Genomic DNA, 27054 nt, shown 5'->3' on the forward strand with positions numbered 1-27054 from the left:
TCGGGTCACCCCTCTGGTTTGTTATCTCTGAGCTGGAGATGAAGCAGGTACAAGATTAACACTTGGTACAGTGTTACTTCAGTTTTGTCTATCACATTATGTCCTCTGGTAAACACAGATTTTGCTCCCTTGGAGGCATTAGTGTGAGTCAGGCTCTCCTCCATCTGGCCTTCTTCTTTGATCCAGCCCCTGCAATAAGAATGTAAACTGTCAGCGGGACATGGTGAAACACTCCTGTAATAATAACACTCTGGGAGGCTGAGGCAGGAGGATCACAAGTTCAAGCTCAGCCTTAGTAATTTAGTGATTTGATGTCTCAAAATAGAAAGTGAAACATGGCAATGGGTATGTAGCTCAGTGTGAAGGCCCTGGGTTCAAGCCCCAGTACCACCACCACCAAAAAATAATAATAATCGTAGGTGGCTTGCTGTTATAGCTACACTTAGATAATACTTTAACTAGCTATGGAAAGGAGAAAAGTCTCAGATTCTCAAGATTAGGAACTGTATTTTCTTTGCAGGTTTTCTCATTTTTTGAAATGGTTCTTGACATTCTCATTTTGTTGTTCAAAAAAAGAACTTGTTGATGACTAAGGAAACCAGTGAGATGACAATGCTTATCACATAATACTTTATGGTTACATCATTATATTCCTTTTTTTTTTTTTGGTATTGGGGATCAAACTCAGGACCTTGCAAACATTGCATTCTTTGTTTTCCTTGTTTTGACATCCTTAAAGATCTTTTGAAGAGAAAAATGAAAATTTGATTTATCCTAAAGTTTCCTTTGAAATTTATATTCTCCTCTGTGTTACTATGGTTTCTGGTCATGGATATTTTCTCCACTAAAGAAGAAAGCTAGTCATGAACCAAAAATTCACTGCTCAAACCATGCTGCACCATGGGGTGTATGCTCATGTGGAAAGAAAAATTTCAACCATGCCGAATTAAATCATGTCCCTAGTATATTAAAATGTAGTGGTAAGTATTGTATGTTGGAAAAAGCATGTTTTAAGGTAAACAAAGCTGGATTCAACCTCAGTTCTGTTATTGAACTGCTACATAAACAAGATAAGTTTATTCCACTTTCTGCTCAGGTTTCTTACATGTAAAGTAGTAAACATTAATGCCTATTTTTAAGAGTTTATATAAGAAATAAGCATATAGTCAGTACCAGTATATACTTAACTGCCCTTTAGATACTTAACATTCCAGAGATCTCTTTAATGTTTTTATTTAACACACAGTCAAACATGTAGGCTTGGTGTCACATGTCTGTAATCCTAGCATTCTGGGAGACTGAGGCAGGAGCCTAACCTAGGCAACTTAGTGACTCAGGGAGAACCTATTTCATGATTTAAAAAATATATATATGTACAAAAAGGATCTGGAGAGTGTAGTTCAAAATAGAGGCCCTGGGTTCAATGCCTGGTGCTGAAGAAAAAAAAAGCCTACTTAATGGCATTTTATATGAGTATATACACTTTAATCCAACAGCTAATATGATTAATGAATAAATATTTAGGTTCATAAAGTCAGTTCACCCCACAACAAACACTCTACAACAACTCTAAGGTGTAATGCTAATTTTTACTTCTGAAAGCTTTTTATCCACTTAAGAATTAGACTTAAATTTGGGACTGATAATGTGAAAGCAGGAATAGTGGTTTCCCTTGGGCCCACAAGAAGAGTTATGGTGGGTCCTCTACTTCTTTACCAATCAAATTCGCAAGGTAGGCAGACCAGACAGCCATCTCAACCAGGCATTAAAACTGAGAAGTGGTTAATATATTTTCAAGAAATGGAAGTTCCACTGAAAAAACATGTTTTTAAACAATGTAAACACATGAGAATACAAACCAAGTGCAACAGTAACATTGAGACCAAATAATGTATTCACATTTTAATGTTTTCCTCATTCATTTCCCAAATATATATCAGGTATATATCATGTATCAAGCCCTTATGCCAACCACTGGAGATAAAGATGAGCAAAGCTGATATTTGCAATTAATAAGACAAACAGAAATATAAATGAGTGTTTTCAAAGTAGCTGTGCACCTTCTATAACAGAGTAAACAAATGACACTTTTATGTCAGAGAGATTTTCAAAGGCCAGGAAAAACTTTAAAGATGCTTCATTGCTTACTATGAGTAGATAAGCCATTTGGTGAGGAGTAACAGTATTTATGAGTCTATTGTATTCTATTTCTTCCACTCTTTTCTTGACTTAGTGGCATTCTATGTTGCCTACTTAATATGCTAACTAGTTAGGAGCCTATGTGGAATTTTAAAATAAAATCATCCTGAAAGGATTTGTGGAGCACCTCACATATGTAATGATCATAGTCTAATAAGACTACTAATAATAACCCCCAAAGGAAACACACAGCTAACTAAATTAAGCTAAAATTGTATCATGAGGATAATTGCGTTTTCTGTGTATGTTTAACACACCGTTAACAGACTTAGGGGAATAATGTCATTACTCCACATTAAGGAAATAAGAAAAGATAGTAAATGTTCAGAAGTTTATGTCTAGAAAAATTACTTTTTCCTAGAGATGTCTCACCTTTATTTTCACTATGGTTTTGATTCTGTTATAACAAAAGCAATGTAGAGAAGACTAGATAATGTGTTTTTTCCAAAATGGAATAGTGTGTGTGTGTGTGTGTGTGTGTGTGTGTGTGTATAAAAAGTATCTGTATATAAAGGACATATAACATTCTCTATGAAATGTTTTACATTAGGGGTTTGGTAAACATAGAGGGGCCTACCAGTGAGACCCCTAAGCTTTCTAGTATAAACTCTTTATCTGTGAAAAGAAGGGATTACACTAAATGAGTCCAGGTGGTACATTCAAAGAATGTGGATGCTGAGATCAGGAGGAGGAAATAGAAACAATTTGACCCTTAGTTTCCTCACTGATACATACCACACATATCCAAATATTCCATACGAGAAGCAAGTGAAGAGTTGAGATATGTATGCAAAGGTCTAACATCCTGTTTGAACTAACAGTACACACTCAATAAATGGAAGTGAATCAGAAAACATAGCTGTACTATTTTTACACTTTTTCCCATTATAATTTTTATGATATTGTTTAAATTAAGGTTGTATTTTCTAGAGTGAGGAAACATTCCTCAAGTTATATTCAACTTTCTTGTTTTTTTCTTTTTTCATTATTTTTAATATGTGACTTATTTATGGTGACATTTTAACTACAGGTCATAAAATTCCAACTGAAAGCAATTCAGTGTTGATTTTGCGACCCATGTAGGCTTGGTAATTTGCACAGTTGCTTCATGTTTTTGCTGGCATTAAGATCAAATAGTTACTAGTACTTTCAGTACTGTAATAAAGTGAAAAAAAGAAGCAAGAAAAAGATGCACTCTCTCTCCTGGATGTATCCTAATTTTGAGAAGTTTCACATTTAGAATATTGTATAACTCTACAGTAATTTCTTCATGTAAATTTAAGCTTTAATACTTCTAACTCATTTGGTTGTAAATTAAAATGGAAAAAATGGAAATGACAAGCAGTAAAGGTACTAATCCTACCCCCTACAGGACTATAGTTGTATTAGTATCCATGTTTACCTCCTTTTCATGTGATAAGAAATTTGGTTTGTTCTTCACAAAATATTTAAAACTCTTCATGACAGACTTATCCTAAATTTACTAAACATTGGATACTATTCAAATTATATTAAAGTTACCTGGTATTATAATTTAAAACTATATAGAAAACATAAATCAGTCTATCCTCATAATATAGTGATTATGGGGATAATCATATATATAGTGATTAATATAGTGATTAATAGTGATTCATCATAGCATTTTTTTCTTATATGAATTAGGAACTGTCTTAGAGCTTAAGATAAATCAAGGATTTTCTTTGAGTGTGTCATCAGGATTATGGACAAATTTCAAAAGGTACTCATGATGACTAGGGATCAACTGTGTTCCTTGAAAGGGTCTTAATTGAAGCACATTTTTTCCCTCTTTTAAAAATTCTGACCTGGCTATTTTAAACAAGTTTAGCTGCATTTGTCTAATGCCATCAACAGAACCTAGTCAGTTGAACACATGTTATTTTTTGATGCTCTACAATGAATATTTATCATTGTGCGCTACTGAGTTTGGGGATAGACTTGCCATATGGAAATAGCTGTACACTTGGAGACTTTTAGAGGAGAGCAGTGATGGCAGGATATACATTGTTAATTAATTTATCCCATGAAATGTTTAAGTGAAAATTGATGACATAAGAAGCATTTTATTAGTACAAGCCTTAAAAGCAACATCTGAAAGATCTATTGACTATATCTTGTGTGAGTATGGCTCTTCTTTATTTTTTTTCAGAATTTAAGAATATCAATATTAGTTTTCTTTTACCTTGGAAAATTCATTTCCTTCTAAAAGATTGATCGTATGGATCATACCTAATTGACTTTCACTTACACATATTATTTTGGTCATTAAAGCTGGCATTTGTGAAACCTCCCTGATCATTAAAATGACATCAAGAATTATTCTGAGTAACCAGCCCAGACTCAATCTGTAGAACTATTATGGCTATTTGAATGTAGCAATTTGGCCTTTTAGCTCTCATTTATGAAGAAAATATCATCCCACTCAATTATAACCCTAAATGACCTAAAAAAATTTCCTTGGGTTGAATCCTTCACAATGAATTCTCCATTCTTTTAGAAACCAGCTTTCATTAATAACCATGAAATCTTTAGTGCCAGTAATACTGAAAATGAACCACATGTGATGAAGGTTATAAATTAGACAAAAGGGGGAAATGTTCTTTCTTAAATGAACCACTGGACATGTTTGCTTGTTTAGTGGAAAGGTATTGGTTTTCAAGGCACTGGGTAAGGAATTAACTGTAAATAACAAAATAGATCAAATCTTACTGTTCAAGAGGAAAGGACTTTGTATCAGACTTCTTCTGTCAGAAGTAAAGATTGTCAATGTCACCATTTTACTTCAAAAGAAAAACTTCTCCCAGGATATTAGATCACTTTTATAGTAACCATTCAGATAAACGATATATGTATAATTTGTGTAAGGATTATTGAATTACCATTATAAAGCATTTTAGATGATATGTTCATATAAGTTCTTAAGAGAAAAATTATGGAAAGATGGCATGGTTCTGTGGTGAGCTACCCTGGGTTAATCTTTCTGCTGCTTCTCGCAATGCATGGTTATTATTTAGTTGTTAAAGATAAGTAATTGATGACATGGACTGGTACATCTTTTCCATGTATTCAACAAATATTTCTTAGTCTACCATGTACCAGGAACTGTACTAGACACGAGAAAACTGAATAAAGCAAATTCCATGCACTCCAGGCACTCAAGAACTGTGTGTTCTAAAGAAATCAGTCATAGTAACAACAACAACAATAATAATATATCTGTGTGGAATTCAGTTATTTTGTTATTGTCAGTGGTGGTGGAAGTAGTACAAATAAGCAGTAGCAGTGTCGTAGTATTAGCAGGGTGTTTAACGAATGCACAACTGGACAGTGACAGTTACACTTTGTATTCCCCAAATTGCTTTAGCCACACTTCCCTGGCTGATGTTCCTGGAGCATCTAGGCACACATTCCTGCCTTAGAGCCTTTGCACCGCTGCTCCATCTGCCTGGAACTGCTCCCTTGGACATCTTCCCTTGTTCCTTTCAGATGTCATCTCCTTAAGGAGGATTGTGCTGGCCACTTTATTTTAAATAACAGCTCTCATGACTTACCCTTCAATGCCAGATCCTTCTTATCTTCCTCATTGCTTACTTACATGCTTTCCTTCTTTCTTCTTTTGTTTCTCAGTACTGAAGATTGATCCCAGGTCCTCACACATGCTAGGCAAGTGTTCTACCACCTAGCTACATCCCCAGCCCAATCTATTCTTTCTTTATTTTAGTCCTAGAGCACTTATCACCTTTATCATACTATGTAATTTCTTATTTTTATTTTTAATTTGCCTCCTCATAGTAGAAAATAAGGCTCATAACATCAGGGATCTCCATCTGACTTGTTAGCCAGACTATTCCAAACACCTGGAGCAGAACTAGCACAGAGTAGGCATTCAGTTAGTATTTGGTCAAAGACATGATGAGATCAGGGACAAACTGGGCCAAATACATGACATGCGATAGATAATGTTTCAACAGAGTCATTGGCTCCTTTGTGGGGAGTAGATCGAGGGTGTTGTGGGGTGCAGGAGAAGCAGACCGCCCATGCAGGAAGCAAGAGTAGTATTAACAGGTGAAGCCAGGAAACACCTGCCACAGTAGGGAGGAGGTGAGCTGGTAAAGGATACTTCACATATGAAAATCATATTCCATAGTCAAACAGTAATAAAACTTGGGGCCAAATAATACTGGTGACATTCTGTAATTCACCAGTAAATGATGAATGTCATCTATGCAATTTAGACACAATTTAAATAATGATGAGGCCTTGGCAGTTTGTCCACAGATATAAAATTATTCTTTTCATTCTTTAATAATTTTAAATGAAAATATTATTGAAAACCTAAAAATAGATGTGTTTGTCTTTTCCATGAATAGCCTGAGACATGAAAACATATCTTCAAATGCATAGCTAATGTCGATTTTTCAAAGTATTTTAATACATTTGAATAGATTGATTTTTAAATGCATGATTCCATTTTTAAAAGAACCATTTATGTGTGTCTCTTTAAAAGAACATTTAAAATGTTTATATGGTTATATGAATTAACCCCAGCACCAGCACCTCGCTGGAAGGAGATTATTTTCTGTAGTTGGAAAGTGAGCCAATAAGTATCCCAGAAGTCGGAAGGAACAACTTATCAGCAACGAATATGATATCTGAAAGCCACACCAGATCACTCACGTGTATGTCAATATAAGAGGTTCTGTAGGACCTAACCCCAGAAATAATCTCCTCCCATATTTTACAAATTGCACCAGGGTTATTGACATGGTTTATCAGCCTTTGGCATAATACAAGTAACACAGTGGAGGTACAGGTGTGTTATTATAGGGAGTTTCAGTGACCATAGCAAAAGAAGACAGGAATAGTATGTGTTAGGAATATATTTACATACACATGCTCAACTTCAAAATCTTTAAAAACTCAGAAGCTCTAGCACCATAGATTTGTACTGCCTCATCCACTTTGTCGCTTCAAAAAATAGTGCTACGTAACAGCACGGGCCATGAATCAAGGTTCTTATCCAAGATCCAAACATTTAAAAATGATGCAATTCTTGAGACTATAATGTTAAGTGAAAAAAATCAGACATAGAAAGTTAAAGATCTCTTTATATAAATAATTTAAAAAGCAATTATTGCCTACTAGGAGGAGGCAGATTAAATTATATAAATAATTTAAAAAGCAAAATAGCAAAATGATAGGAAACAGGGAGGTGGATTTTATAGAGATGGCAAGAGGACTAAGAGATGGTGGGAAGGGGAGGGCCAGGAGGGAAAGATGAAGCAAAACTGATTGAGATATGATATATATGTGTACCAGTTCCCCAAGATAAATGTAATTATTATGTCTCATAAGCATATACCAATTTAAAATGATCCAATTATGTTCAGTATATTTAATTTTGAAAGGCAATGGGGTATCTTAATATATTTCTGAAAGGTTTTAAGAAATTATTAAAGTTTAAATGGTTTTAAATGGCAACATCAAATTCAGTTGTAGAAAAAATAATAATTTTAAGAGCATATTCCTTAAGGATGCTAAATAATTATTATTTCTTGAGATTGTGACCCTTACAGCTAAAAATGGCATTCTAAAAAAAAATGGAACTCTTTCAATCCCAGAGGGAGTTATGTTTACTAACATTGATAATTTTTTTAAAAGAGAAAAATATCCGTCTGACCTTACTGTTTCATACTTGCAAGGAAAAATTGTTCCAGTCTCAAGAGAATGAATGGTGACAGACTGAAGATTGCAGATGTAACCACCAGGATGCTCACTGTGGGAAGGATTATAGGGTCAGCGGACTTGCTGCTTTAGGGTCTGCAGATACTTTGGCTGGAATCCAGCCTTACGCTCTGTAATTAGAAAGAACATTGCCACTTTTGATCTCTAGTCACCAGCAGCGAAGCCACAGATGCCTGTAGTCTGTCTGACCCGCCAAGGCCTCATTGCAGTCTGCACTGTGGTTTTTCATAGAAGACACGAGGGTCGGAGCCTAAAAGTGACAACAGACTGACAGTAACCTCCAACTAACCCATTTTATTTCTTCAAGGAGTATCTCTTAGCTACTATATGAGTGTCTCAGTAAAAATAAAAACCCTAATAATAGGGTTTTTTAAACTAGAAAATATAATAGGTGATGATTATTTAGTTAAGGTCAGTGGAACCCTGGGAATACCTTCAAGGGTCAGGAGAATGCTCCTAAGGCTGCTGCAACTAACTATATGCTAATTAGCATATGTGCACATTTTTCTAGGAAAAAGATCCAATGATTTTCTTTTAGTTTTAAAGTGTCTATGACACCTTCTTCAAAGATTTTTCCTTAGATTAAAAACCACTTGTGACAGTTGTCACCTACAGTACGCATGTAACCAAATGGTCGGCATATGATCCACCAAGTCTTAAAGTCCACACGTTTCAGCATTTCTCTTTCTCCAGTGCATGACTTAAATTCAACTTGGTACAATGTATAAACTGCAGGCATTATAAACAGACTTCTTGGATTCAAATCCTCACTCGACCACAAACTCGCTAGTAGGGCTCTCTTAAATCAATTGTGCAGAGCTTCTGCTTTCTTGAGAAAGCAAGAAAGCAGCAAGCAAGTGAGCAAGAAAAAAAGAAAGAAAGAAAGAAAGAAAGAAAGAAAGGAGGAAGGAAGGAAGGAGAAAGAAAGAGAGAGAGGGAGAGAAGAAAGAAGGAAAGAAGGAAAAGAAAGAAACAAAGAAAGAGAGGAAGGAAGGAAGGAAGGAAGGAAGGAAGGAAGGAAGGAAGGAGAAAGAAAGAAAGAGAGAGAGGGAGAGAAGAAAGAAGGAAAGAAGGAAAAGAAAGAAACAGAAAAAGAGAGAGAGGAAGGAAGGAGGAAGGAAGGAAGGAAGGAAGGAAGGAAGGAAGGAAGGAAGGAAGGAAGGAAAATGGGAGTATAGTACCTACTTCATAGGGGTGGAATGAGGATTGAGGTTATCTTCATTAAAATGCCTCACACAGTTCCAGAACTTGACTCTGACTGTAACAATCTCATCATGAACTTTACCTGATGAACTTTTTCATAAAATCCTTAATTTTATATACCTCCTCTTTATAATATAAAGTACCAGCTAGTGATCTTTCCATTCCTATCAAAATTACCACATTTTTTTTTAACTTACCTTTGTCGATATTCATCAGTATTCAAACTCTGGGCACCTACTTGTATTTGAAGTCACTGTTTTTGATAAAAAATTTATATGTGAGCATTTTCACATTGTTATATTTGTTTTTAACCTGTAACTAAAGGAACAAATCTAAGCTGTTGATTAGTGTACCATAAACCCAATAACACATTGTACTTGTCTTTAAGCTATCATGTAAAATTAGAAAAGTATCTGAATGAACATTATTAAATGTATTGGATTTGTATACTGAGGAAATATGAACTGCACATAAAGTTGTATGGACCTTTTCTCTTTCCTTAGAAAAGAACTCTAGCGAATTAGCAAATGTGATTGACATGTTGTTCTTTTTTTTCCCACAGCACTTGTAGTGAGATTTCTGACCAAAAGGTTCATCTGGGAATATGATCCCACCCTCGGTAGGTCAAATTTTGTTTTCTCCTCCTTGCCAATCAAAGATTGTGAACCCACAAGATGATGACACGGTCTGTTGCAACATTTTCAAGCCCCTGTAGCTGTTTTGGAAGTCCAAATTGTTATCTAACCACGCAGAGATGCCCTCTAAGAGGCTAGCTGTGTGGCTCATTGTGTCTGTGCACAGAACCCTGCAAGCTTTTAATGCAGAAATGAGGAAATTAAATCAAATTTGAGACAAAAAGGAACCGGGTGTGTGTGATACTTTCTCATCAGAAAAAGTCATTCTAATTGGAGAAAGGAAGATATGGACAAATCTGGCATCGAGTAGAAAGGAATGCTGAGGAGAGTAACAGAAAAGTGAAACCTCTAATCACTGATTTGGGAGAAGTTTAAGAATAAACTCTTCCCCACCTTGTATTGTTAAGAATAAACTCTTTCCCATTTTTTCTTGTTACCAATAAATTGTACTAAATGTGTTTAAAAAAAAGAAGCAGAAAGTAATGTTTGTGGATCTTGAAAGTAGCAATGGTGTTTATGTTTAAACTTTGGCAAAGACTATTTCTAGGCTTTTTGTTTTTTTTGCTTTTTGTTTCTTTCCCCCTCATTCTTTATTTCATTGTTTTTGCTCATTCATTTGGCAAATATTTATGAACTGCCCCCCATGGGTCAGTAATGTTGTTTAGGTACTAAGGATCAATCAGTCAGAAAAAGGAGAAAACTGTGATTTTTGACCCAATATTCTAGTAAAAATGAGTTAATAAATAGATAATATGTCAAGTAGTGATAACTGTTGGAAGGAGAATTGGACATGGAAGAGGATCACTTTATTTCTTTAATATTTAAGATTTTACTCTGTCTAGGACTATTTTAGCAAGAAGCACAAGGTGAACACCAGGCATTTTTTTAATGGTTAATCAATTTTCCTCCTATCATTAATTAATAGATCCTACCCTTCCATATTACTTCCAATGCTGTCTTTATATAGTAAATCATTTACAATAGGATACAGCTTAGATTTACTTTTCACACCCACTCCCACAGACTTTTCATAGTTGTATGCTCTGTACAACAATTTCTCAGTAAAGAAAATCTTCCATTACTGTTTTATAAAATTATCTTGGCTACTGTCTCTAGTGTATTTTCCAAGATCAGTTTTAGCAACCATCATAATTTAATTGGAACTGAATTAAAATATAAATAGAGATAATCTTTGTCTTCATGATATTCAATCTGTCAATCTAAGGGAATAGCATATCTCTATATTTGTGTTTTATTCTTCTTTGGTTTTACTCTTAAATATTTTGTTCATCAAAATTTTTTGACATATTTTAAATATAGCAATATTTTAAGTTTAAAATAATATACTTAGATCTATAAATGAACCTGGTTTAACAAAAATCATTCTTATTTTTCCCACTCAGCTAAATACTTATTTTCCTCTTATGTTTTTGCTATTTATTTAAGCCTTATAGAGGTTATCTTGGAAGCTCAGTGAGACATGGGAGTTCAGCAGAATAATACTAACTGTATTTGTTTTTTCTATCCATACATCTCAGTGAAAGACAAAGCTTGCAAAAATGTTCCCATCAGTTTCTTGCACTCTCTCTGCATGTGTTCCAGTGATGTTACTTTTTAAAATTAATTTTAGTTGCACCATTTTCCCTTTTGTTTTACCATTCTGATAAAAATTGCTATTAATAGAAATCAGCTTCCATCAGTTGTCCTTTCCTATGAGTGACAGATCTTCATGGAGTGACCTTGCACTGTACTGCTCGGAGGCCTGCAGCTGCTAAGCAACCAGAGCTCTTCTCCCACTTTAGAAGTAATTGGTGCGTGACTCACCCCAAGTGAGGGTTTCATTAGCTCTGGATCTATGTGCGCATATGCCTAGGTGCAGTGGAAATCACTAATGTTTTAGCATACCAGAGACCCCCCCCTGGTTGATTCAACAGAAATCAGCAGTTCTTAGGTTTAGCTTCATACTACCAAAGGGAAGACAGGATCCTTTGGTGAATACATGGCTACTTTAAAAGCTTCAAGACAACCACTGACACAAATAGCATGTGCCGTACCAAACAAAGCAATATATTTGTGTAAACAAAAACATTCTCGAATTCTGAATCCAGTGTCTTCTGCAGAAACATTGGTCCAGGATTTTCAACTTATAATAGAATTATTGCTGCATGAGAAGCTGGAGACTATGAACATCATTCTACATATTAACAAAATTGGAATATTTACTGTTTTGAGATAATTCTACACACAGGAAAAATGCTTGCTACTGTGGTAACAAATGATCCCAAAACTTTTAGGCCCAGTGGGGTTTTTTGTTTTTGTTTGCCCTGCTGTTTTGTTTTGATTCAGTTTTGATGGCGAAACAGATGAGGAGATCTAACTCTATACTTTCTTAAATGTCTATTTCATAAATGGAGTTTTTAACATACAAGTGTCTCAAAGCATATACCCTAAGAACAAAAGTTTATTCTTTTGCATTGAGTGATTTTAGTTTCCCTTAGAATTTTCTCATTTCACTGTAGATCAGTGAAATCTTTGTCACAGGCCAGGTCTGTTTAGGAGCAGCAGTTGAACCCCACCACTGAAGCTCGTAAGATCTGAGACAAAGATCATGTAACCAGGACAGCCCCCGATGGGTAGCAGCACTGTTCTGATTGTATATAACAGAATCAACACTGTGCAATACCATCCAAGAACTGAATCCCTACATCCAAGAGTCCTGCTATCGTGTAAGAATGCTGGACATAGAAGAGAATGGGACAAAAACTTAGTTTTTCTGCAATTGTGTGTGTACCTGTGAGGATGAGTGTTGGAGACATGTGGAGAAGAAGAGAAAGTGTGCATTCAGCACCTTTCACTGCTGTACTAGTACCTTGGAGATGCCTTATATTGTTTCAAATGAAGGAATGCTGTCTTTATGTGCTTCATAAAAGCTCAGATAGGAATAAAGGTGGGAGTCAGGACACATTTTACACTGACCAGTGCTTTGATTCTGTTGTCCTTGATTCTTCTTGCCTGGTTTACAATTCCTTCTACTCAAAAAGGCTCATACAAATGAAAAAGACACACCAAGAACAAATGATCTCAATTGGATTCCAAAGAGAAGTGCTCAGCCAACTCATAGAACTATTTAATATCAGCCCTGCAGGGAACTTGGAGATGATAGTCATTTAACAAATAAGGAAATAGGTCCTAAAAAGTACATTTTTACCCAAGATTTCATGGCTGGTGTGCTCTAAGAACAATTTTTTACTGTATCATAAACCAGCCTTACTAAGTGCTATCCTAACCACACTGGCCAAGTGTCCATATTAATGTGTTGAAATTTGCAAAAAGCAAAGTTAGTATAAGTTAGTATAAGGATTAACCACATGCAATTCCTCTTTGACCATTAATTCCTCTCAGAATGTACAAAATGTATACTTCTATTTATAAAAATGCTTTGATGCAGGTTTTTAATCTTTCATACACAGTGAAATTCAGATACGATCCGTGTATTTTTCTTAAAGTATGCAACATTTTATTTCAATCTAATTATCATTTTTGTTAGTATGAATAAAATGGAAAGCACGTCCACCATCCAAATACATACATATTTTCTTTTGGGTTTTAAAACAAATAGCAGAGCTTATTACATCACGTATTCAGTGTATTTTTCAGAACTATCTCAGAAGACCTAGCACATACATGTACAATATTTTGTGTCTGTGGGTAACAGTTCCACTGTGTTATATGTAAAGAAAAGGGGTTCCTAATGAGAAAGAGAGATGCCTAAAGAAAAAGTGCTCTAAATAGTGTGAAACCAGTATTCATCTTAGATGAAATCACCGCTACCACCCGCTGCTAAGTCTGGGGCAGACGTTCTCTCATTTCCTGCATTTCACCCTTTTTCATTTCAGTTAACAAACAGCCAAAGAATCACACAACTTCATACAATTTTCATTCTATTCTGTTTCTCCCCTACTGTGGCCTTCTGTGGTTGAAATACATACCGTATTTATCATAGAATCAACGGAGAAAAATGTCCCTGTCTCACAGACAACTTTTGGTGCAGAGATGGAATACAGCCCAGAATTCTGTTTTCCAGGCTCCAGGGCTAATGCCAGTCTTTTAGAAAGAGAAGTCAGTACAAAGGACACAAAGAGAATGCCAGGGAGAAGCCAAAAGGGTGTGGACCTGTAGCATATTTGATGTCATGTGGGCTTTTTCTCAGTCTGCAATAATTGGGGGAACACTTAGAGACAAGTGGCTTCTATGAACAGCATTTTAGAACATTCAATCATTTGAAAATATAATCACTTATGTAACATAAAAGAGTAGAGGGATGGAATGCTCTACAATTGTGAATCAGTATGCATATTATGTATGGATTAAAAATCCTAGGAGGATGACAGTAATGCAAAACACACTTATTAAAATATGTTGAACATGATCTCATTTCATGATTGTAGTTTCTGAGAAATACTTCAGCAATGTACATTACATGGCAATGAACATTGCACGGTGGTGCTGGCAGGTAGAAGGCTAAGCTGCTCGATTAAGCTTCCTTTCTGAATTTTTGATATGAGATTATATTTTCAGTGAAAGGAAGATAAAACTGTGGTTTCAAAAAGGTTGCAAAACAGGTGAAGAAAGTTAGATGGATAGACAAAAAAATAATAAAAGCACTGCCCCCATGAGAAAATAAATTATAGGTTAATTTGTTTGAGAAATTAGTCATTTGGATATGTTAAATGCAAAACTTCAAGTTAATAACTATGTTAGTTATCCTACTCTTTTCATGGCACCATGCCATTCTCAGTATATACAAGGCCCTTATTTTATTGCCCTTTATTTTCCCCTTTTTATTCTGATGATCCTTTTCTCTTTCCCATAAATATATTCTAATGTGTTTGATACTAAGCATAGTGCTACCAGTCCTGAATTCCAAAGCCAGACTTGTGGATTCAAATCTCACATCTACCACTTCCCATCTTCATAACTCTGCACAATCTTCTTATGTTTCAGTCAGTTTCCTCTTGTAAGATGAAACTAATAGTAAAATATACTTCATAATATGTTTGTGAGGATTACATGAATTGAAGTAAGTAAAGCATTTAGAATAATTCTTGTTCAAATAATAAGTGGTGTGCTTTAGCTATTATATATGTATATAAAAATAGGCTTATGCATATATTTAAAATTTTATATAAATTTTATTGTTTTATACATATTTCTAATCTTGATAACAGAGTGTGGGATTTTTAATGCCCATTCATATTGTTGTATTTTAGATGCAAAAAAGTGTTATATTTTAGCATGTACACGGCAATAGTGTTTTCAAAAAGTAAAATTTTGGAATTAGATTATGGTCAATGTATTTTAATCAGTGTTTTTCATTATCATCATTCTCCTAGGACTTCTAATCCAACCATTGTATGCTGATTCTCAATTCTAGAGCATTCCATCCTTCTACTCTTAGAACATATATCTAGTTTTCCCCATCATATTCCTTAGGTATGCCGTATTTAACATATCTTCCTTTGATAAATACCCCAATTGCCTCCAGCATGAGCTTCTGCTAACATCACTGGGGGAATCATTCCTTCCAATCCACGGTTCTCAAACTTAGTGTTTATCATAATCACTTGGAGGACTTGGAGGAACACAAATTGCTGGATCTTAGCCCTAGTAGATGTGGGAATTTGCATTTCTAACACATTGCTGAGTGATGCTAATGATACTGTTCCAGAATCTACACTTTGAGAACCATTGCTCTACTCTTAAAAACTTGGACTAGGATTTTTTGCTATAGCATATGCCTGGGGGAAGATTGCTAGGTCTTAGAGTAAACATGTATTTCATAGCATTAGGTTGCCCTCCAAAATGCTGGAGCAATTCTACACCCTCATTGCTGGTACAGGGAAGCTCCCTCTAACCTAAGAAAGCATTACATTATCTGTCTAACTTTGGCCAATCTTATAGTTGCAACATAATTATATAAGCTTCCCTCTGGTAAATAGCCAGGTAAAACATCATTAATATATGTTTTAGTTATTTGGTCTTCCTCCTCTGTGAATTTCTTTTTTATATACTTTACCTGTATTTATTTTCTGTTCGCCTACCTTTTTTAATTTTTAAAGATTCCTTTACAGTTTAGATATTCATCAGTAGCTTATTACAAATATTTTCTCCAGGTTTTTAAAATTAATTTTATTAGAATATTTTAGATATAAATAATGATAACATTCATTATAGGGAATTTGTATCTGTGTATGGTATATTGTAATTCTTTATTTCCCCTCTCCTTCCCCTTCCTTCAATCTCTGTTCACCTCCTTATTTACAAAACCTTTGTTTCCATTTTTTTTCTCTAGGTTTTTAAAACATTTGATAGTGCATAAAATTTCATCATTTTAATCTAGTCAACATTTTTTTTTAATCTCTTTTGTTGAGTGTATACATGACTTTTTATATTTTATGTTTTATTCTTTTAAATATAAATTTTCAAATCTATATAGGTTTAGATCTTTAATCTGGATTTACTTTTAGTCTTGAGGGGTCCAGATTTATTTCTCCATGTAATAACCCCTAAGGTATTCTCTTTCCAAATGGTATGTGGATCCACCTCAGTCATATAATCAATTTCTGTATAAACCTGGGTCTATTTTTAAGGTCTTGATGTATGAATTTGTCCATTTGGATATCATAGCATAGTTTTCAGTAGTGTTACATACTTTGTATTATGCCATGTTAGGTAAGTTTATTTAGATCCCCAATCTGGACTTTTAATTTTAATTGCATTGAATTTTAGATTAATTTGGGGGAAGTTAAAATCTTTAAAAAAATTATTGCTCATCCATTTTTGGGGGCAATGTTACTATTTATTCACATCTTCATTTTTTTTTGCCTTTTGTCAAGTTACAGATTTTTCCACTGAACAGTTTTATTCATTCTGTACTACTTTCTCAATATAATCATTTATTTTATTGCTACTGGCAGTGATCTTTAACTTCCTTTCTTGTCCTTATATCTTTTCTTCATTTTTCCCTACTTATTGCATTGTCTGCAGTTGATAGCCTGTGTTGGATTATACTTTTACATTGTAGCACATATGTTTTCTTGCTTATAGTTTAAAAACCAAGGGTATAAAATGTCTCTTTACCTGATGTATTTTGTGGGGCTTTGACATTCATATTAAGAAATTCCTATTTGTAGTTTTCTGAGCATTTTAAAAAATCTTAAACAGATATGAGCTATAAGAAAGAAAAGAGCATTTTCTCCTTGACAGAGTTAACCATGTGATTTTCCCCATTTAATTCATTAATGTGTTAAATTGCATTGATTAATTTTAAATACTGTTTGCTTTCCTAAAGCTTTATTTGATCATTATTTGCTTATTACACTATCAAAATCAATTGAATAATCACTTATTTAGAATTTTTAATTATATTCACATATAGAATGAGCCTAAAATTTTTTTAATCTTTATTTTCTTTTTGTTATTCTTGTACTGCTTGTTAATGAACTCAGTATAATTCCTCTAAAAGGAATTACATAGTTATATTTTTCCACCATGACATTTTGTCTTTTCTTTCTATCTTTTAAATTTTATTGTTTCTCTTCTTCATTACTAAGTAGAGTACTTAGCTTACTTTTTCTAGTTTTCCTTTTTTATTTCGTGGTCTCCCAAGAAAAGGTGTTAGTTTACTTAAACCATCCTTTGGTCTTCTCTACATGATAAATTGTAAGCACCCAAAATTATAACTGGGGATTGCTTTCGCTGTAGTTTATTTTTTGTTTTATGCCATGAATGTCATGAATTTGGTTTCAGTTGTAAGAAATCCAATGTCAATTTGACTCATATCCTTTTGTAAATTATGAGCTTTTTTCCTTTAAATCCCTTTAGACTTTTCTTCGTCATTGATATCCTTCATTTTCATTGCTACAGATTTAAATAAGAGACTTTTTTCTCATGTATTCTGTTAGTCATTTTGACCTTAAGTCTTTAAATGGCTCTAATCCAGGGAAATTCTTAGTCATTATATCTTTCAAATATTCCCATGCCTCCCATGTATTTTATTCTCTCCTTTGAGAATCATTTTTATAAAGAATAACATTTCTAGTTCTATTTTCCATATGTTTTGTTAAAGTTTCAATTTACATTTTCCTTCTTATCGCTTACTGAAGGCTTCTGGGAAAGTTGCTCAATCCCACCTCCATCGTCTCTGCTGATCATTCATTCACTGAATCCTCTGTTTACATTGTTCCAGTTTTCACGTAGAGCAACACCCGTTTGCACTTGTTTTTGACCTGTGGTTTTCCTTTATGTGATGAGAGCTAAATTCAGGGCTACTCAGTCTTCTTGTACTACTAGCTTCTCTTCAACCCCTCGTGGCTTGGGAACTACTCTGCTATTGACTCACTAACCTCCAGCTGGTACTGAGCAGCTGCTGTTTTCTGCTTTGAAGAGGTAACATGAATGAGAAAAATCTGCACTGTTGCCTCAGTGCTGCTTGGGTCCGCTCTACTTTAGGGTACTGTTCCTCACAAATCACCTTTTACTTCCTCAAAACTTTCTCATAGTGTTACACCATTTGGTAAGATCTATTAACCTTCCTCTAATGTCTGTTATATTTCCAAGGTTAAGGACTAGAAGGAAAATAGTAGATCCTGTTTGTATGCAACCTGTTAGGAAAATAAATTAGTAGTGATTTCAGAAACTCTTTTTTAGAACATGAAGGCAGACTGCATTTTGTGGGAGACCACCTTTCTCATTTTATGATATAGACGAATATTTAAATATAAAAAAGCATTAAGAAACTGCACTCCTGAGAGAATAAGATGGAGCCTTACAAAGAATGAATAGAGGAGAAAGAAGCAGAGGTCTCCCCCATGCTACCCCTTAAAGTTGGTAGCCTCCTTGTTTTATCTTATGACTGTCAAGAGCTCCCTAAGTTGAAAGATGCTATACTCATGCAAATCCTTCTTCCCTTTCATTTTAAGAACCAAATTAATCTTGCATTTATTTACCTTTTTGCCTTCTTTATTTTCTCATTCCTCAGAATCAACCTACAGACACCAAGCAACCATCGATGATGAAGTTGTTTCCATGGAGATCCTAGATACTGCTGGTCAGGTGAATAAGAATTCAACTAAAATATTTTCCACATCAAATAAAAATATACCTGCATAATATGAGCAAAATGAAGGCACTTTTCTTAACTAACTTTTGTATGCCTAGAAACTTGCTCCTTCTGTTATCCAGCCATTTCATAGATCATCACATTTCTAACAGCCTGGGTTATGTATTCTGATGTAAACTGTTGCACACTTCAAGAAGATTTTGAAAATACGATAATATTCACATATCATCTAGGTTAGGATATTCCACCTATATTTTGTGGCATAGAAGCATTTTAATAGGTTTTCATAGCAAAAGATGTTTTGAAATGCTCAGATGAATTTAAACAAATATTAGCTGAGAGAATTCTCAGAGCCTTTAGTGTGCTTATGAGTGAGATGAATCATTAAGAGGGAGATTTGGTATATTTTGTACTCCAAAATTCTATGACCACATAGGTTTGTTAGATTCAGAATGTAATACTTTATTTTGGAAATCTCTCCTGTAACTCTGCTTTATGTATCTGCTTTGAGGTTAGTTTCCAAATATAGAAATGACCACTGAAATAACAGTTAATCTGAAGGTTTCCTTGGTGCTTCATCAATGACCTGTGACCCAAAGGGACACAAATTCAATTGTTAACCCAAGAACTGTTCTTGAAATGAATTATACTCATTTCCTTTTCATCGCTGCCTTCTTATGCTCTGACCTTCATGAAGCTTTGGCAGCATCCAGAAGTCATTTAAACCTGTGGAGGTGATGAGTTTTCAAGCCATGCACACTACCTTCCTATGAAGAACTTACATCTCCTTTGAGATTCACTTCAAATGAGTTTCTGTCTTTATGGATACAGCATAACATAATTGGGTTACTGAGACAGAAAAAAGCAAAACCCTATCTTAAAGTTGGGCTCTATACTGCTTGTCATTTTATTCTGTCTCTGTGGGCTAATTGTCAATAATCTAAACAGACAGAAACAAATAAAGAGAAAAAGAAAATCTCCCTGAATTTTGGCCTTAATAATTGCTTAATTTGGGCTTTTATACCCAAAGTGTGGGTCAGGGATTACTTATCTGGTACCAATTTATTAATTCCTTAATTGTAATAAAAAAACCCTCAAAGTTGATATTCTCAACCAAGACTGTAATTTACTGATAGTTCTTAATGATCACAGATTTAATGATATGGGAAGAAAAGTTTTAAAGCAAAACCTTACAGTCTAGGATTAGAAATTTGGGCCGGGTATTTGGCTCAGTGGTTTCGCCGCCTGCTGCGCAAGCACGAGGACCGGAGTTTGATCCCCGGTACCAAAAAAGAAATATTTCAGTTCTCTGAAATAGTTTGCTGTAAATAATGCTTCCATTTCAAAATGATTAGAGAAAGTAAGCTTGTATAAGTGGAAAACCAAGGCATTTAATAAAATTGGATATAAAGGATAGTAATTAACGCTCTCTCAACATTAGCAGCATCTGTACCTTGTGATTTCCTCCAGGGGTCCCAGCTCTTGTTTTTCTTTGTCTACAGGAAGACACCATTCAGAGAGAAGGCCATATGCGATGGGGGGAAGGCTTTGTGCTGGTCTACGACATTACTGACCGGGGAAGTTTCGAGGAAGTACTGCCACTGAAGAACATCCTAGATGAGATCAAAAAGCCCAAGAACGTGACTCTCATCTTGGTTGGAAACAAAGCTGACTTGGACCACTCCAGACAAGTGAGTACGGAAGAAGGGGAGAAGCTGGCCACAGAATTGGCATGTGCTTTTTACGAGTGCTCTGCCTGCACGGGTGAAGGGAACATCACAGAGATCTTCTATGAGTTGTGTCGAGAGGTGCGACGCAGGAGGATGGTGCAGGGCAAGACCAGGAGGCGCAGTTCCACCACGCATGTCAAGCAGGCTATCAACAAGATGCTCACCAAGATCAGCAGTTAGGCACCTCTGGTATTGCAAGGCCCTTCGAGATGGGTCGGGTCATGGGAAACACTCTCATGCCCTTCCTTTTCCCTTCCAAAAGTGAAAGAATAAAAGCCCACTCCTTATGTTGACTCTGGGACATGTCTGGGCTTCCCACCTTCCCAGCCTCCCACTCTCTTGCTGGGAGATTTTAGAGTGTTGTATGCAGTTCTAGTGCTGATAATCTCTCCCTTTCCTGCTTGCATAGGACCCACTCTAATGTAGTTTGAAGATGTAATCACCAGAGATTCTGAAATGGCTGGGTTGTAGTAAGCTATTTTTATGCATCTCCACCGTGGTTAAATAAGTTGAAGCCTTTTCAACGGCATTTTAAAATTCAGTTTCTTGTCAAAGACTACAAATGATCATCATAAATGTCTAAGAAAGCAGAAAATACAGTAAAAACAGCAGAAGGGAAGCTGTTATTGGAACGGGTATTAGAACTTTAGTTCCTATTAGAAGTGAGGATTTTCTGAAATAAATCATGCAGTTTTTCTTTAGTCTTTTAGTGTGCTCTTAAGTTGAAACATGCCCTTATTAAGGTGTTTTGCTGTGTTGAAGAGTTCATTTCCATTTGAGTCAGTTCTTTCAATGACATATTGATCCTTACAGCCTAATTCTTCCTCCTTGGCTCAAATAAGATTTTAATTATAATAGAGGCAGCAGCACCAGCAATTCAGATGCTGCTAGGGCTTTTCTCCCCAAGTTCAGGGTGATATAAAATATTAGGAATCTTTTCACCAAATCCTGACTTTACTGCTTGCTAGAAGAGGAGTTAGAGACCTTTAATCATTTCTTATTGTGTTTGTCAGCTTATCAGAAAAAATAACAGTCCAAACAACAGGAAAATTAAGAATGGATTAAACTAACCTTCCCTCTGGAAGCCAATTTTCTATGCCAATCACAGTCAGAAAAATTAGCATCTGATTCATTAAGTTGACCACTTGACTTCGTTTAACATTTTGGGTAAATTTATTTAAGAGAATTCAGAAAAGAATGAGTAATTAAAGTTCACTATACCTGAATACATGTGTATAAAATTGATTCTTGTACTGTGAAAGTACAGTCTATAACTGACAAAACTATGAATCTTTTCTCATTATGCCCCCCATATATCAAGATTTGGGCACTTTATTTTAGAAGAAAATATATCTTTTACATGTGTATGTATTTATAAATTCATAGATTATATGTATAAAAATTTGTAAGTGTTGGAAGCTTTAATTCACCAATGTATTTCAACAACTTTGTGTAATTGACCTTATTTTGTGTGACTATAATAAAAAGCATAAATTTTGAATTAAGTCACATTTGGACAGTCTTTCCTGTAATAACATGAAAGGTTAATAAATTTTAGGAAAGACTCAAGGGATCAGTTACAATGTAGAGTTGAAAAATCAGTGAATCTAATAAAAAACAGTTCCCACTGATAATAATAGCTGCCACTTTTAGAACACTTGGTGTTAGTTTAGGTATGTTATGTATTATGTCACCAAATCCCCACAATAACCCTATGAGAGGGTGGTACTACAATTATAATGACAGAGTTGAAGATATTGAGCAGCAAGGGAATAGAAGAAATTTAGCCAAGAGTATTGGCTAATTTAGCCACACAGCTATTTTGTGAGTAGAACCAGGATTTGAACCCAGAGAATCAAAGAGCTGGACTCCAGAGCCCATATTAGTATATAGTTCTGATCCTTGAGTTGTGTGATGAAAGTACAAAATTAGCTAATTTAGGGATGATTTTTTCCTTTATTGTTTTACTTCTTCATTACAAATATTTATACCTATGTCAGACACATTTGACTATTTGATGGTGTCCAACCTGAGCCTTAAAGAATGTATGAGAACAACGAAAGAAAGAACGATGATGAAAATATTCTAGGCAGAGGAAATAGCATGGAACCAAAATATGCAGGTGTGAAATTGATGAGTGTGGTAATTTAAAGGACTTTAGAAGGCCACGTGTCTTTTTTAGAGGAAAAAGGGACGTATAGCAGGAGGAAAAATTGAAAGAAATAAAAAGTAGCAGAATAAGCAAATAAGAAAAATGTCAAAAATTCATATTCTTACAAGCAACTAACTTATTAAAGGTCCAAGTTAGTAAACTTAGCTCTGATTTATCTTCAGTAATACCCGTGTAAAAAATGTAGAGGAAAAAGACAGGGGAAATTATTTTTGAAATTTCTCACCTTTATTCTCTCATATCTGTGCTTAGAAATATAGTTCAGTTGTTGTTAAAAACAAGCTGCTAAGGAGAGAGTAAAATACTTGAGTGTCATCCTTGAGTCAGCAATGAAGGAGGCTGAATACACAGATACTAACACTAGTAACTGACTGAGACATGAGCATACCAGTTCAGACCTGCTAAAAATCCTAGAACCACAGGCTTAAGTTGCAACTGGTAATTTTGTAAAAACATGAGATTACACAAATTAGTTATTTTCCTCAAGCCCTAGGCTACTCCACATATAAAAGTTATAAACAAGTTAATATTGCTAGTTACTCAGAAGCTTAACTTCATTTTCACGAATGCCAATGATACAAGATTCATTCAGTAAAGAGGAGGAACAGGCCTTTATTTTCAGTATTAAAAGCATATTACTCATTAGCCATGATGAAATAATAGGAGCTAGATTACTCTTGCATATCAACAACTAGAAACAAGTAAATAAAATATGAAGTGTGATAAAAAATACAGTGAATGTTTAAATTAAAATTTGTTACAGTAAAATACACATTACCATTAATCATCAAAACTCTCTCTGGGGCCGGGAATTAGCTCAGTGGCACTGCGCCTGCCTTGCAAGCACAAAGTCCTGAGTTCAATCCCTGATGCCAAAAAAACACAAAAAAACAAACAAAACTCTCTAACTTTGAACACACTTATCATTCTAGACACTATGTGAAGCAGTTCTGGAAGTCCCCTCGCATGACCAAGAGGCATGAACCAAGTCTTTCCTTGGCTACCTCAATGTTCAGAATCCATTCAAAAATCTTATGGCAATTTTTGTCAAATAAAAACATCATGGATGGATCGGGGATGTAGCTCAGTGGCGCTGCACCTGCCTGGCGAGTGCAAGGTCCTGAGTTCAATCCCCAGCACGACACACAAAAAAAAACAACAACAAAATTGTGGTGTGCGTTCATTCAACTTATTCACTGAATCTGGTACCTCGTGGCTTCAGGCTCTTCCCCAAAGTCAAAATAACAATGCAAGATGAATGTTTTCAATTGATCTAGGACATCAAAAGCCATGAGAGCACAACTAAAGAAACTCTCAGGAAAGTGGACTTCTAGAACTGCTTCATGAAGTAGCAAAAATAATGGAATAAATGTTTTTTGAAGCAAGGGGAGTTATTTTGAGGGGGATTAATGCCAATGTGTCTTACTGTAATAATTTAAAAATGTTTATTTAAATAGTCACTGTATTTTTTTTTTGGTACTGGGGATCGAACTCTGATCCTTCTGCTTGCAAGGCAGGCGGCAGAACCACTGAGCTAAATCCCCAGCCCCTTGTCACTGTATATTTTATCATAACTCATCTGACATTGAATAACAAACAACAAAATACTTTGATGTCTGATAGGAGGGAAATAAGTGAAGCAAATGCCTATGATTGTTTCTGCTTACTGCCAAGTAGGAGTTTTCAAAAAGCAGAACAGCTAGGAAGTACTTAAATAAAACTTCTTGGTCTCACTGAGTTGAAGAGAGAAAACTCAAAATTTGAGGAGGTCAAGCTCATAAGAATCTGTGAGTTAGAATGCCTGAAGGAAGGAATCCTAATAAAGAGAAATCCCTAGAGATATGTGAAAGGGCTCCTACAGTCTTTGGCTAAATACAGTAGAGATGAATGCATGGAAACTACTCAAGGCTGAACTGAGAAGCACAGAAAAGCAGTAGGTCAAATTTGAGGGGAAGTATTCTAGGTAAGACTAGGGAAAGTTTGTATTCCTGCCAACCACACTGAAAAGTCTTTGTAATACACAAGTAATACACAGGAATTTAGGAAGACATTGTGTTAACACACAAAACACCAGAAAGATACCATATTAGTTATGACTCTAAATTATGGCTAGACTATTATATTAATTGTGTGTCTAAATTATCCCTAGGCTCAGTATATATAAAAGTTTGAAATTGATCAAAATGAGTACAAGTAACTTGATTTTAAGCTATGAACATATCCAACATACTGCAGAAATTATATTTTAAAATCCTATACCCAACAGGATTAAAAATTATCATGTCTGGCGTCCAGCCAAAAATTACTATGCACACAAAGAAACAGGCAAATGTGTCCCATAAGTAGGATAAAATTCAACCAATAGAAACAAACCAAGAAATGACAGAAGCTATCATTATCAAACAAGAGAATAAAAGAATTACTAGAAGCATTCTCCATATGTTCATGAAAGTAATGAAAGATGTGAAATAAACATAAGGAAGCCAGAAATGAAAGCCATAAACAAGTCCAAATGTAGTGTCTCTCTGAAAGGATAGTACACCAAGTACAACTAACGTCAGAGTAGACCCTGAAGAATGAGCTTGATGACATGGCAATAGAAAACACGGAGGAAAACAGTACCAGTGATAGGTGGAAGAAAAACTGACCAGTCTAATGTACATATCATTGAAGTAGTAGAGGAGGCTGATGGTGGGAAAGAAAGAAAGGAAGAGAGACGGGGGAGAGAAGGAAGGAAGGGAGGAAGGAAGGAAGGAAGGAAGGAAGGAAGGAAGGAAGGAAGGAAGGAAGGAAGGAAGGAAAGAGAAAGAAAGAAAGAAAGAAAGAAAGAAAGAAAGAAAGAAAGAAAGAAAGAAAGAGAAAGAAAAGAAAGGAAGGAAGAAAGGAAGAAAGAACTGAAAAACATTCCAAATTATATACTCTCAGATCCAAGATATTCAAAAGACTCCAAAGAATAGAAACACAAAGAAAATAATAACATGGTACATCATAGTCAAACTGCTGAAAGACAGTAATAAAGACTAAAATTTTAAAGCAGCTAATGAGGAAAAATACATATTATATACAATGGAATAAGAATTAGAATGATGGTCAATCTCATTTTTCCAACTATGAATTCCAGAAGGCATTGAACTGACACATTTAAATTATTGGAAGAAAAGAAAAGCCAATTTAGAATGCTTTTACAAGTGAAAGTACCTTTCAATAATATAGTAAAAATAAAGTTTCTTATATGACAAAATGGCCCAAGACAACTTACTACCAGCAAATTCGTACAATCAGACAGATTAGCGGATATTTATTAGGCTAAAAGGAAATGTGCTAGATGGAAAATAAGATCAGTACAAGGAATGAATAGGACCAGAAGTACAGTTACTGCCCTTGACCAGAGCTAGGAAGCCCCTTGTAGGTCCTAAGAGGATGGGGCTCTTATTAGGTCATTGCTGTGAGGCTATTTTGCTGAGCAAGACTTCATGGAACCTGTTTAAAATAAATGTCTCATATCTCTACACAGGTTTTCAATTTGCATCTTTTCCAGACTTAATAGAATATCAATATTTTATTTTTAAAAATGGTTTTATTTAAATTCTCTTTGGTTTTGGCTTATTTCAGGCTCCCTGGCCTCTAATTCATTCAGCCAACAAAGATCCATTACAAATGAATGTGTCATTTTATTCTCTTGTGAATAAAAGAAAATTATTTTTCCTTAGGAAACTGCAAATGAGTGTTTGGGGTTGTGCATTTGGGCTGTTTGTATCTGTATGCGTCCATCTGTCCTGAAAAGTTTTCATAAGAATAGAAAATAATTTGGTTTATTCTATGAGGAGTTTTTTTAGTTTTTTTGTTTTTTTGGTTTTTGGTACCAGGGATTGAACTCAGGACCTTACACTTACAAGGTGGGCACAGTGCCGCTGAGCTAAATCCTTGGCCCCTATGAGGAGTATTTTTAAGACTTAAAAACTTCACTGTCTTTAACCTAGGAGAATCTTGATGGAGGCTTCTTGATGTTTCTTTATGATGTGTTAGATCCTGTAAACATTGTTACAAATACTTTTGTTCTATCATTCTATCTTCTCTGCATTTGGGGAAGCAAAGAGCTTATTGCAAAAAGTAAGTGCAATGAAACAAATACAGAATGTTGATTGCATCTATTCCCTGAGGTTCTGAGTCAATCCATATACCAGTAGTGTCTAACTTAAAATTTATACTCCCAACATTTGCTGGTAAATT

General features: G+C 35.0%; 1 protein-coding gene across 3 annotated transcripts in view; it reads left to right on the forward strand.

The window, feature by feature from the left end:
• Rerg (RAS like estrogen regulated growth inhibitor) overlaps window positions 1-26333 on the forward strand; it is a 143590-nt gene extending 117257 nt beyond the window's left edge. For 2 of the 3 annotated variants that reach the window (XM_004845824.3, XM_004845825.3), the window contains exons 3-5: window positions 9731-9787; window positions 18844-18917; window positions 20427-26333. In XM_004845824.3, coding sequence (XP_004845881.1) covers window positions 9731-9787; window positions 18844-18917; window positions 20427-20834 — 539 coding nt within the window. In that variant the 3' untranslated portion in view covers window positions 20835-26333. The remainder of the gene's footprint in view (window positions 1-9730; window positions 9788-18843; window positions 18918-20426) is intronic. The other variant, XM_021259148.2, reaches the window with a different exon arrangement.
• The last annotated feature ends 721 nt before the right edge of the window (window positions 26334-27054 follow it).

The sequence above is a fragment of the Heterocephalus glaber genome, unplaced genomic scaffold, assembly GCF_053883595.1.
Source record: "Heterocephalus glaber isolate CG9 unplaced genomic scaffold, H.glaber_assembly_v1.0 deba00001444, whole genome shotgun sequence".
NCBI lineage: Eukaryota > Metazoa > Chordata > Mammalia > Rodentia > Bathyergidae > Heterocephalus > Heterocephalus glaber.